This window comes from Neofelis nebulosa, chromosome 10 (assembly GCF_028018385.1).
Source record: "Neofelis nebulosa isolate mNeoNeb1 chromosome 10, mNeoNeb1.pri, whole genome shotgun sequence".
NCBI lineage: Eukaryota > Metazoa > Chordata > Mammalia > Carnivora > Felidae > Neofelis > Neofelis nebulosa.
This window is the reverse complement of record NC_080791.1, coordinates 67,014,053-67,027,321: the sequence shown is the minus strand read 5'-3', so window position 1 is coordinate 67,027,321 and position 13,269 is coordinate 67,014,053. Positions and strand designations below refer to the sequence as shown.

The 13,269-nt window shown below is 47.7% G+C and overlaps 1 protein-coding gene across 8 annotated transcripts in view; it reads right to left on the bottom strand.

Moving 5' to 3' along the window:
* AMPD3 (adenosine monophosphate deaminase 3) overlaps positions 1-13,269 on the bottom strand; it is a 48,362-nt gene that overhangs the window by 33,125 nt on the left and 1,968 nt on the right. For 4 of the 8 annotated variants that reach the window (XM_058688227.1, XM_058688231.1, XM_058688228.1 and 1 more), the window contains exon 2: positions 5,032-5,257. In XM_058688227.1, coding sequence (XP_058544210.1) covers positions 5,032-5,252 — 221 coding nt within the window. In that variant the 5' untranslated portion in view covers positions 5,253-5,257. Of the gene's footprint in view, positions 1-5,031; positions 5,258-9,082; positions 9,102-9,142; positions 9,662-10,113; positions 10,582-13,269 lie in introns of those variants that run through there. The other 4 variants (XM_058688226.1, XM_058688224.1, XM_058688230.1 and 1 more) reach the window with 4 other exon arrangements.

Here is a 13,269-nt window from a genome sequence, read left to right as displayed (position 1 = left end):
TAAGTAGTCATGCATATTAGCTCACTTAGTTCTCCCAAGGTAGGTGTTTTATTACCCTCATTGTGCAGATCAGGAAACAGGCTCCTGCAGTGAAGACCTCGCCCAAGTGCACTCAGTACTAACACATGGGTGTCATTTGAACCCAGTGGCCTTGACTCCCATGCCTCAGCTTACAGTCACCACAATGACCCTGCCTGTAGAAATTCCTCTCCCCACTTCTAGTCTCCTTCCTTAAATCTGTCACAGGATAAGACACAAGATCACCAAGCTTATTACATGAAGTAAGAATAAATAGGAGATGGGACGAGAGTACTGGGGACATGACAGCTGAAAGCTACTAGGGTTTCTTTGGGGAATGATAAAAATGTTCTAAAACTGATTGTGGTGATGGTTGCATAACTTTGCAAGTATAATAAAAACCACTGACTTGTACAGGTTAAATGGGTGGGCTGTATGGTATGCAGATTGTATCTCAATAAAGCTGCTCAAAAAGAAGAAATGGGAGAGCTGGGGAGCACTAATGTACATTTTGGTTGCACAGACATTTTTCGTGTCACCATCAGTGTTGGCTAAGTTCCAACTTTGTACTTTAGTAGGGTAGATGTGCTCTGGCTAGGTAGGATGATAAATTCAAAGTGAGCAAAGGCAAAAAAAAGGAGGAGTGAACAAAAGAGAGCTTCTGGGTACTTCTCAGGTTTTCCTGTCTTCTTTTCTCTGCCCCCTAACTTTGATTCCATAGATCGTCCACCCCTCTTGGACCCACCCCCTGACTCACCCCCACGTCCCAACAGAGTCTTAGCTAATGCCATCTTCCTAAGGAAGTAGAGCCCAGTAGCAAGCTGTCCCTGCTGGCCTCCTCACCCAGCCTGGGGGAGCAGTGATGGAGACGAGAGGTCCCAGCCTCTGCAAAACAAGTGCTTCTCTGAGCAGGCTGAATCACTGGCTCCCTGGAAAGAGCCCCCAATCCTAGAAGGGCTGTGTCTGAACCCAGCTCAGCTCTTACAGCTGCTGGCTTCCTGGAGCCAGCCTCCATGTTTTAGGTGCTCATCTTTCTTATTCACAATCTAGTTTTTCTTCTTTTTGGAAGAAACTGTTTTATTTCCTGATTTTAGTTTGTGCCTTTACATTAGACCTCCAATAGTCTTTGCTTGCTTGCTTGCTTCGTAAAAGAGAAAAAGGCAATGGTTGTAAAGAAAGGCTTTCTCCAAGTGCCAGGAATATTCAGGCTTATCAGAAGAGCCAGGGTGAGAAAGGGCTTTTTCCAAACGATGTCCCTTCTCATGTCACAGTTTGAAACACAAACCCACAGACTCTGGGTATCTGGAGATGTGCTGCAGGCTCTAGGCCTGGGGGCTCCTTGCAGTATGTCTCCACATCACCACTTACATTCCAGAGTGTCAAGGAGGAGCCAGAGACAAAGAGGAAGCTGGGGAGAGGGTTCCTCCAGGGACTGTCCACGTCTGAATGTTTGCATAATGGTGCCTCTACTGAGCAGTGAGGCTGAAAGAAAATTAGGGATGTACCCCTCTGGAGAACACTGGGACTTCTGATAGGTAGTCTGGGGATCAGTCCATCCTTTGGCAGAAAAGCAGCTTTTCTTTTGGGGAGCTCTGGCCCAGCTTCCTTCATTTCATTCAAAAGCCGGCAATAATACCCTGGGGAGCAGCACCCAGTGTCATTCCAGCATCTACGGGTGGAACCAAAGACTCCACCCCTGGCTGGAGATGGAATAGCCTCATGATCAAGGTGTGGGGTTCTAGATTCAAAAGACATGGGTTCTTTGGGGCACCTGAGTGGCTCAGTCAAACGTCCGACTTGGTTAAGTGTCTGACTTCTGCTTAGGTCATGATCTCACAGTCTGTGGGTTCAGGCCCCACATGGGACTCTGTGCTGTTAACACAGAGCTTGCTTCGGATACTCCATCTCCATCTCTGTCTGCCCCTCCCCACACACATGTGTTCTCTCTCTCTCTCTCTCTCTCTCTCTCTCTCTCTCTCTCTCTCTCAAAAATGAACATTAAAAAAAAAAAGTCGTGGATTCTACTCCCTGCTGTCACTTACTCACTCTGCATTCTCATGCAAGTTAATTTAACCTCTCTGTGCCTTAGTTTCCTCATCTGCAAAATGAAGTCCATAAGAATATCCAATTAATAAGCTTGATGTGGGGATTAAAGAATGAAAGCAAACCACACAGCCCAGCACTGAGCCCACAGTAAGCAGTAGCTGATGCTGTCTCCTCAGGAGGAAGTTGGGCAAACAGTGAACATTTAACAGAGGGCTTATTGTGACACTGTTCTAGGCCCTTTCCATGTCAATTCCCTCATTCCTCACAACACCCCACAAAAGTAGCTACTGTTACCATCCCCACTTTATAGATGAGGAAGAAACTAGGGCACAGAGACGTTTCCTAATTTTCTAAGGTCATAGAACATACTAGAGAGTGACAGAACACAATGGTCCAGAGAGCTGTAGCCACCCTGAAGTGCTATCTGTGAAGATACTACAGCTTTTCTCTGTCACACATCCACTGCTCACCAACATGGCCTAAGTCCTAGGCTGGACCCTGGGGATCCAGATACAGAACTCAGGAAGCTTCCAGTGTTAGGGAGCAGATAGATGCGAACCAAGACCACCACATCCTAACGAGCAGGAACAGAACATAATTCCTGGAGAGGAGCCAGCCTATGGAAGAATTTCTGGAAATCATGAGGCACCATTTGGACTTAGAGTAAGAAAGTTTCCATTTTGCTGTTAGCCTGGGCATTGATAAGAAGAGTACACTCTCTTTTTGCAGATGTGAGGCCTGGTGTCACCCTGTAATGAAACTGGCCTCAGAACCCCACTATTCCCGATAATAAAAAATACCAGGACTTCTTCTCTTCCAATTATTAAGGGTCGAAAATGCTCAATTCATAAGACACAGCGGGTTCTGCACACCATTCAGTCCACAAAGCCAGCCCTCTGTTAAGCCAGTGCAGTGTGAATGAGGGGCCTCTACAGTCATGCTCTTCTTTTTTTTTTAATTTTTTTTTAACGTTTATTTATTTTTGAGACAGAGAGAGACAGAGCATGAATGGGGGAGGGGCAGAGAGAGAGGGAGACACAGAATCGGAAGCAGGCTCCAGGCTCTGAGCCATCAGCCCAGAGCCCGACGCGGGGCTCGAACTCACAGACCGCGAGATCGTGACTTGAGCTGAAGTCGGACGCTTAACCAACTGAGCTACCCAGGCGCCCCTCTTCTTGACCCTCCAGGGGTGAACACACTGTTGGACCTCCAGCCACCCCACCTCACCTAACACAGGCTGGCACTCACAGCCGGCTAACAGCACCCACTACCCCTTCCCTCCATGGGCCCAGAGCCCCTCACTTATTTTATGGATGGCGAAGCCTTTATACCAATACTTGCCTTTTTACTTCTTTCCCAAAAAGTGAAGGAAATACTGAAATTCTATACTACCAAGAAAGCAGAGGGCGTGCCTTTAAAAATAAGGAGATATCTTAGGAAGGACCTGATTGCTGACCAGGTCACAGTTAGGGCTCACGTTCCACCATGTTAGCTCTGAGGTCTGCAGTATGCTGGTGGTCCAAGCACCCAGCTAAAGCCCCACTAGACTTTTTCTCAAAGTTCTTTTATTCTTTAATTCCGCTCTCCTGGGTGAGATCAACTGAAAGGAGGAGGGCTTCACATTGTACTTGGACTCAAGATCCAAACTTCTCATCAGGGAGCACAAGACCAGTCTGACCTGAGCCCTGACTATCCCTCCAGCCTGAGGTCTCTCTCTCTCTCTCCTTCAACCCTTTATTCATCTACTTCATAGCACCCATGCTAGGCCTGCTTGTCCTCAGATCCACTTCTCAACCTCCCCCCTGCCGCCCTGTGTTTCCTGCTTTGTGTTAGCTGGCTTCTGGCTAGGTTTGGCCAATGGCAACCACTGGGAGAAACTGGAAGGTGCCAGAAGGATTGCAGCTAGGTATCTCCTGCTTCCATCTCTGCCTTGGAAGCATCTCTGCAGCTGCTGCCTCTCCTCCTTGGCTCCTTTTCCATCGAAAAGGCCACCACAGTTCCAACTTCTTCCCCCTGGGCTCCAGCAGCACCGTCTCTTTCCATCATCCCTGCGGCCTCAAGTGGTAGCTGCTTCCTACTGCTTTGAGTCTCCGGCCTGCCTCCCTGCCCTCTGCTTGTCTTCTCAGGTCTCCGCCACCTCAGCAACCATTCCCTGCATTAAAATCCTCCTTCCAGGGCTGCCTGGGTGGCTCAGTCGGTTAAGCGTCCGACTGCAGCTCAGGTCATGATCTCATGGCTCATGGGTTCAGCCCCATGTCAGGCTCTGCGCTGACAGCTCAGAGCCTGGAACCTGCTTTGCATTCTGTGTCTCCCTCTCTCTGCCCCTCCCTCCCCTGCCACGCTCACGCTCTGTCTCTCTCTCAAAAATAAATAAGCTTTAAAAAAAGAAGAATTTTAAATCCTCCTTCAGGTATTTAAGTGATTTCTGTTTTTTCTGGTTAGACCCTCACTGATACAGCACTTATCATTACTTGTCATTTTTTAAATTTAATTTGTCCCATTACTTAATTGTTGTCTAGACGAACTACCTGTAAGCTCAACAGGGCAGGGACTAGAAATATCTTGTTCATTAGTGCATCCTCTGTGCCCAGTATAGCACCTGGCACATAGTGAACTGACTTATTTAATAATGCAAAGTAATTGCCAAGTGATGAAAAGAAGTAAAATTGATGTTTCCCAAGAAATCTTCAAATTTCCAAAAGGATCATAGAACTGTCATTTGCAAATGGCGTGTATTTATGCACATGATTTGTTGTTCAAACAGCAGCAGAGAAAAAGTGTTTTTTTTACCTTTTCTGCCAAACACAGGCCTGGAAACGGCCTTCAAGAAAGAAGTGGTGAATTAAGGGGTCTTGGTTAAGGAATGAACTCAGCTCCCAGGGACAGGCCCCCTATCTCAGACACATGCCCACAGCCTGCCTGGGTCTGCACCACTGTGCACATGTGCTCTGGCTTGTGGGGACAAACCTTTTTGCCGTCTCCACGGACTTCTGCTCCGCCAGCTCCTTCTGCAGCTCCCTCTCCTTGGCCTCCTTCTGCCCAATGGGGCAGTCCTCGGGGACAGTGAAGAGGGACAGGGCATCTTTGCTGTCTTCTTCTCGGAGCACTTTAGCAAACACTTTCTCTGCCAGGAGCCGGACTTGCTCATCCACCTCAGAGATGTTCAGCTTGGGAAACTGGCGCGGCATCTCGGCTAGCAGAAAAAGAGCAAGCGTTAGCCTCTGGAATTCCCAGATGGCCCGAGTCAGTGGGGTGGGGGAGGAGAAGCTACTAAAACAAGGGTCCTTGGGGTCAGCTGTCTTACTCCGGAATTCCCCAGGCCAAACCCAGTGCACCAGCTTCAGAAACTAGCTCCATAAGTCATTGGATGTGAAGGGTATAGCACCACTCACCTTTCATGAGAAAGCAAATGTTCAGAAGTCAAAGAATGACCTAACTACGTGTGTTTCTATTGTCCCGAACACAGGGGACCCACAGCGTGCTGGCAGTCCTACCTCTCCTGGCTTTGTTTCCATGATGGGGGAGGGATAGGAGAGTTCAGACCCCTCTCCTGCAGACTATCAGGGGGCCATCTGGGTACAGCAATGACCAGACCTCACTCCCCACTGCATACAGGGAAGATGAGAGCCCAAAGGTCTTAATGATTAGCCTAAGGTCCCATGAGATGGCCGCAGTGCTCTGGGCGATCCAAAGCCACATTCTTCATCACACAAAACACGATCTTTTGCTGAAAAGAAAGAATCTACCATGACGGTTCTACCATCTCCCAAGTTTTCTGGAACTCTGAACAAGACACAGCAAATAAAATAAAGGTTTAGAGACAGGGATACTCTACCTTTCACAGCCCCGCTGAAAACTTACTTCCTCAAAGCTTGGCCTATCTCTCTTCACACTGGCTCCTTATTATCCCTAGCTGGCCTAAATTACCTGGTTTGTTCCTTTCTTTTCTTTCTTTCTGCCTGTCTGTCTTTCTTTTAACATTTATATAGGACTTATTAATAGGTACACTCTGCCAAGCCCTTTCTGCTTATTAACTCAGTGAATCCTATTATTCACATTTTACAGATGAGAAAATGAAGGCACAGAGAGCTAACTTGCCCGGGGTCACACTTTTACTAAATGAGCAGAGACTTGCGCTGTTCTCAGCCTTTGGCCCTCTGCCCCTTTCCTCTCTGAACCTCTGTTCAGAGGTTTGAACCCAGGCACCTGGTCCCCATGCCTGTCTTCTTAACCACTACATTGTAGTGCTTCTCTTTGTCCAGCTAGGTGTCAGGGTAGGTTCCCTGGCTGTGCCCAGCATCACTCCTACCGAATGGATGAATACTGCATCCTATCAACAAGCTACCTTCACTAGAGCAGCTCTGGAAGAAGGGTGTCCTGTCTACCTATTACCACAGTTTCTTTGAGCAAGGTTTAAAGAGAGAGGTGGTTTAGTCAGCCGGGAGACGAGGATGAAGGTAAGACAGGAGCCCCGTTTCTGTGTGGCCAGGAAAGGAAGCAATTACAGGGGAGGAGAGGTTCACTGAGCAGCCTTGGGACAGTCACTCTCGGCGCCTCACAGTTTTCTCCTCTGTGAGATAAAGGGATGAGACTAGGCAGTCTCCAAGGTGCTCTCAGTTCTAAGTGCTGTAATTTCTAGATACCAGAGAGCTTTCCAGTGCCCAGGGAGGCTTGCTGCTCTGGTGTTCTCATGGGCCTAATTCATGACACAGACAGGAAGGAAGAAAGCAGGTCAAACACCAGTCAAAGTACATCTGTGAGCCCCTTGACTGTAAATCCAATTTCCTCCTTCCCTCCACACCCAGGACGATGTCTTTCCTGGGCCTCTCCCCTCCAAGTGATTGAGTGGGAGGGAGCTGCTGTGGAGGGAGGAAGTTGGCACGTAACTGTGCTGATCTGTAGCAGCAGAGAGCAAGACAGTGAAGGACAGACCTGCAAAGAGGAAGAGACAGAGCTGTCTGTGGAGATGTCCACATCCTGATAGCACACAGAAGGGAAAGCTGGAAATCATCAGAATGGGGTTTGGGGAAAAAGGTGACAGAGAGAGAAATGGAGAGGAAGACACAGAACTAGAGCCAGGGGGAGCTGTTAGGTGAAAAGGAAGCTGGACCCCATCAACCCCTCTCCCCACTCTAAGGCTGCAGGTCAAGTGCAACATTCTACAACCTCACAGGGCATCTCAGAAGTAGACATCAAACAGGGCCCAGGCAAGGGGCACCAAATGCCATAAAGCATCCATACCATTTGACAGAATAAACCCAGTTCCAGAAATTGCTTCTAAGAAAAGAATCTGAAGGAAAAAGCACAAAGATGTTTACCTGCACTATTTATATAAAAAGCTTTAAAGTGTCCAAATGAGAGCACATTCACTTGAAGAAAAAGTCAAGCAACCAAAATTATAATTATGAGGACAGTGCAATCACATAAAAAATATTGTGAAATAACAGTGAATGAAAAATTAATACATAAAACTGTACCCATGCTTTTGTTGCAGTGAGATGAAAATGCATTCCCTTAAAGACAAGGGCTGGAAGAGAGACACATACTCGGATGACCAGATAACAGGACTGCATGTGTGAAGCAGTATCTGACTTTGATCACTGATGCTGTTATAATGTCATTTTAACAAACACAAAGAAGATAGAAAGAACATAAATATTTTTTAATGTTTATTCATCTTTGAGAGAGAGAGAGAGAGACAAAGTGTGAGCAGGCGAAGGGCAGAGAGAGGGAGACACAGAATCCAAAGCAGGCTCTAGGCTCTGAGCTGTTAGCACAGAGCCCAATGTGGGGCTCGAACCCACCAAATGCGAGATCATGACCTGAACCGAAGTTGGACGCTCAACCAACTGAGCCACCTAAGTGCCCCAGAAAATAAATAGACTGAAGGGGTTTTTTAATGAAAGGAAACTAGGAAGAAAATCAAACTTCTACATCTCAGGTTTTGGTAATTAGGGTCATCTCCCACCTAATCCACATCAGACACTGGCCAGCTAAGGGAATTAACACCATTGAGATCCATCTCTGCATTAGCTCTTGCCCTGGACAGAAACTGCCCCCCACCACCTTCCTACCCCATAGCCCTTTCCCCTACAAACACACCCAGGCCTGACACAGCCCACCAGGCCTCCTCAGAAGTGGGCATGGGGTAGAGGGTCCTTTGTGCCTGAGGGCTCTTATGACAGACTGCCGTGTCTTTCCATGAAGCATTTTCACCTCGCTGAAGTCAACTAAACATACATTTTGGGATGCATCTTTCTACAAAAGATCTTCTTTTCTCTTTAAATAGTTTAAACCAGACTTTTCCCACCATGGTTCCATGAAAGGTCAACACTTGTTGCTGGGGAAACAGGTCCTGTGGTCAGTTATCAGGAAGATGCTATATCCCACAGTTCCTCACCCCAGATTCCCAAGGCACATCAATGACCCGAGGATAGGATCATATAGCAACATTTCCCCATAGAGATAGATTCCTTTCATTGCAGAAGCCATATCAATCTCTTGCAGAATTATTACCAGTGTCTTCAATAAGTGGTGAAGACTTCACTCCATACCTTAGCATAGATCAAGTAACCCAGCTGGGGTGCTGGGCTAAGTCAGTGAGCCTTAGGAGCCCATTATACATCTGTCTTCCGGACAGCTCCCTCCTGCCAACCCTCCCTCCACAGCCCGGCTCTCTTCTGAGACCTAGAGACACCTGGCAGGGCAGGCTTATGCAAGGAAAGCCTGCTCTGTAGATGCCAAGCAGTTTCAGCTCCAGCTGCTTCTTCAAGCCTGGCTTTTACCCGTTTGTCAACCGTTTGTCAGCTGAAGCCGGCAGGCTTGGGAGGCTTAACCATAAATTCAATCAGCTAGGGATACAGCTTATCTCACTGTTACAAACGACACCCTGTGATGAGCTTAAAGAAGTGTCACAAAGTTAGAAAGCTATAAAATGCCACCATTTCAACAGTTACTTTTCATGGCACCATAGCCCCTCCAGAAAAGAAGCACAGTACCACTCAAATCCCCTCCTTACATAAATGAAGCTGTTTCTTGCTCTTGCCAGGCTCCCACTGTCAGAACCCATGACACAGACCTGAGCCTGGGGCTGGAGTCTCCATGGCTGATCCTGAGCATGCCACACAGGCGAGGCCCTCAGGCCATGGACCGTGTATGCCCGGGAGGCTGAGCTGAGTCCGTGTGAGTGCAGCTGGCTGGGTCCTGTCTGCTGCCGCTGAGGTGGGAGGTCTCTGTTTTGCATATCTGTGAGCTGCCGTGAGCAAGAGCAGGAAGTGTCTGGGCTGGAAATTCTTCCATGAATATGAAATGTAAGTGGAAAATTTCCAAGACTCCTAAAGGGCCCAGGTAATGCCAGCTATCCATAGCTGCTGCGTGCTGAACGCGGTGTCCTGGCCCTGTTCTCAGCCCTCTCCAGAGCAAGACACAAAGCCGCTGCCCCAACACAACAGTTCATTCAGCCTTCCTGACCTGACCGAGCACAGAAGACAAGCCACGGCCTCCCTCTAATGCCCAGACCTCTGAAAGCCAAGCAGGAACGTGCCACACCGTCACCCTTGCTGCTTCCTCGGGCCTGGCCTGGTGACCAGGTTCATTCTACCAAGGGGATTGTCTACGGCACAACCTGGCCTGCCTTCCCTCACAAGGCCCCCCAGAGCAACCTCCCTGAAGGCACCCCAGCACTGACAGGAGAGGCGCTGAGCCCAGTTATCAATAGAGCTCCTCCTCTCCCTCCTCCTCTAAAAGAGCAAGGGCTTTGAACAGCTCCCTCCTTTCCCAGAAAAGGGACAGTGACTCTAGGAGAGGAGACTCCTTAGTACAGGAGCAGGCTAGGATGAAAAGCTGCCATGCCTTGTCCCACTCCTTCCTTTCTTCCCTGAAGGAATCTGACATCACAGGTGACTGGGCAGCCTGGACAGGCTCTACCAGATCCCGAGTACATGAGCACATGCAAGCGCGTGCGCACACACACACACACACACACACACGGAAAAGAAGCATGTCCCTCTTGACCCCCCTGAGCCCACCTGCCCCATCCTCCCCTCTTACTGCCGCTGTCTGCTCCCACGAGGGCCTCCAGCTCTGACTAGCCTCCTGGGCACTGGCTGCACTCGGCCACCCTGCCACCAGCAGCTGCTGCTCTCCCTGGGGATGGTGGAGCTGCCTCAAGTGACCCACAGGATCAGTTCTCTAAAAGCAAGCCTCAGAACCCACACAGTGACTTAGACAAATGGTACGGGTCTGGGAAATAACCGTGAGCAAAATGGCTATTTCTGTGGTGCTGTTGAAATCCTGGGGACAAGAGCCCAGAAAGGATGGGTCAGTTGTTTACCAGGAGGCTAGCTCCAGCCCTGACTTGGGCCTGAGTCACCTCCTCATGTCCAATTGTGAGATTGTGCCTTCCTAAGCCCACATAATGATTCCTGTGTGTGCAGAGCAGGATTACAGGGTTGACACATGATCCTCGGGCTGTTGCTGGGCTTTAGCTACCCAGAGATTATGACCCACCTGTCCTCACAGCTGTTTCATAAACAGTGCGATCAGCAAGCTACAAGCAACCTAGGGGGAGGGGGATATTTATTCATTAAATAATTGAATGAACTTAAAGCATAGGGGGAAAAGGTCCAAGCCTTTAGTACTGTTCTGTCAGAGGGGAGGTGGGGCAAGTGATTCCTTCCTTTTGGGGGAGGAGGAGGTTCAATTGGGGCTGTAGTGGGAGCATCCTAGCCCATGCATCTGAGAACCTACCTGGATCCAGTTCAGGGAATTCTATTCTGCACCTGTAACCAGACCATAGATAGCCTCAGTCTAAACAAGCATTTTCCAAAGTGTAGTCTATAGAACATAAAAGGACAGAAGATGGGGTGCCTGGGTGGCTGAGTCGTTTAAGCATCTGCCTTCAGCTCAGGTCATGATCTCATGGTTTGTGGGTTTGAGTCCCACGTCCGGCTCTGTGCTGATAGCTCAGAGCCTGGAGCCTGCTTCAGATTCTGTGTCTCTTCTCTCTCTCTCTCTTTCTCTCTCTCTCTCTCTCTCTCTCTCTCTCTCTCTCTCTCTTTCTTGATGCCCCTCCCCCACTCATGCTCTGTCTCTCTCTCTCAAAAACAAATAAACATTAAAAACAATTAAAAAAAAAAAGGACAGAAGGCTTGGAAAATGCTGCACACAATAATCCCTTACAGGCATTCATGCACAATCTCTACTAGCAGAAAGTCCCATAGTAAAGAAAGCTGTTTGACTTTGTTTAGCCCAACACATTTATTTGACCCTCTGACCATAACCACCATAGGAAAAAACACCTATTAATATCCGTGGCATAGGCTTTGGAAAATGCCTTCCACTTTGAGCCTTCATTTTCCAACATAGAGAAAACTGCCTTCCTGAGGCCCAGGTAGGGGTGTGAGACTCACTCCATTAGGTCTGGACAGAGATGGGCAGCAGCCCAGCGAAGGTAACGTACGTGGGGACAATGGCCAAGGGTCCTGCTAGTGCCAAAGAGATAGAGGACCCTCCAGAACAGTGGCAGTTTACGAGGAAAATGTGGCTTGTCTTGGGAGGGCAAACTTTGCTCATGACCTCACAAATCCATCTTGAGCTTAATATGTCACTGCTCCTTGTGGCCCAGAAGTCTCCCTGGACTAAGGAGTACTGGTCTCAAGCTCAAAGACTTATTTCCTTTTTGAATAAAAATTAAGACAATCTATGACAACCAGGCCCAGGGCCTGTATCTCCTTCCCAGGAGATCATACTGCATCACTTTTATCACTTAAGTGCCCCTCACAAACTCCAAGACAGGAAAGGCTAGAATCAAATTATGTCTCACCAAGGAATATATTACTCTCCCTTTTTCTGAAATGATGCTTTGAGCTTTCTGATAGGAGTTGATTTTCCTTCTTTGTCTTCCTGAGGTGTGCATGACTCACACAGCAGTTGGACAAAAGGGTTCCACCTGCTAAAAATCAGCTCCATGACAGATCTTGCCCATCTCATTCACTATTGTATCCCCATGCCTAGAATATAGTGAGTATCAATAAATATTCCTTGAATGAATGCATGCATGCATAAAATAATGAATGAGTGAATAAACTAAGTGATTAATCCATCTATGGCGATGTCAAGAGTCAGTACAGTATATGGTTAAGTATATGGACTCAAGCCAGACTACCTAGGGTTTGAATCCTGTTCCACAACTTAATTGCATGACCTTGAGCAAGTTACTCAATTTCTCTGGCTTAGTTTTATTCCCTATGAGCACCAACCTCATAGGTTGTCATGGCAATTAACTTAGTTAGCATATGTAAATATGCTAGAATAGGCTTAGAATAGTGCCTGGCACATAGTATGTGCTTTATATCATAAAGTTATTTATCAACATCATCGTCATCATGGTATCCGGTACAAGACAGAGTCCAACTGGGAAAACAAAACATGAAGTTTCATCCAGACACTGAGTCCTTTTATTCAACATTATTTATTGAGCACTGTTGTGTGCCAGGTACTCTCTCAAGCTCCTATATGGGAGCAATGAGAAGGAAACCACGTTTAAATGTGAAACCAGATCAGGAGAAATAGCTTCCTCCTCTAGGATTGATACTTCTTGCTGACTTTGTATGGCTAGTGCTCCAGCCATGAGCCCATCTTCCTATGCCTTAGCCCCTTGTATATCAAAGCCCAAAGATATGGTCTGCTCTCCTTGATACACAGCCAACACTCAGAAGATCTAAGAGATTAATATATTCAAGGAAAGAACCAGGACGGCCATGAGTAGCTTTAGGAGAGTATAGGTGTCTCCTTGCTTAATCCTAAGGCTATATTTTATCTGCCCATGATATTTTCAATATCTGGGATTGATTTTGAGGCCATTTGAAGAGTGATTCGCCTAGTGTAAGGACAAGTAAAATAGGCCTCATCTCTAAAAGAACTTTTTGACCTAGCTGAAAGCTACTCATCTTTTATCTAGGATCTCAGAAGGATTGAGGGTATGCTGAGGAAGGGGCTAAGAGGTCCAAGAGTCTCCTAGCAACCCATTGATGCAAACTCCATGATTCTTAGGGCAGCGGGGTACCATCAACTTCACAGAAAGCCAGACCCTCAGAGTTTCACCCAGAATTATAACCAGCCCAAGCTCATTACTCCAAACCTGCTGTCAACACTTGGAGAGGTGAGAGCGGATAGGGGCTCTGTCTGACTGGCTCAGTAGCTCAA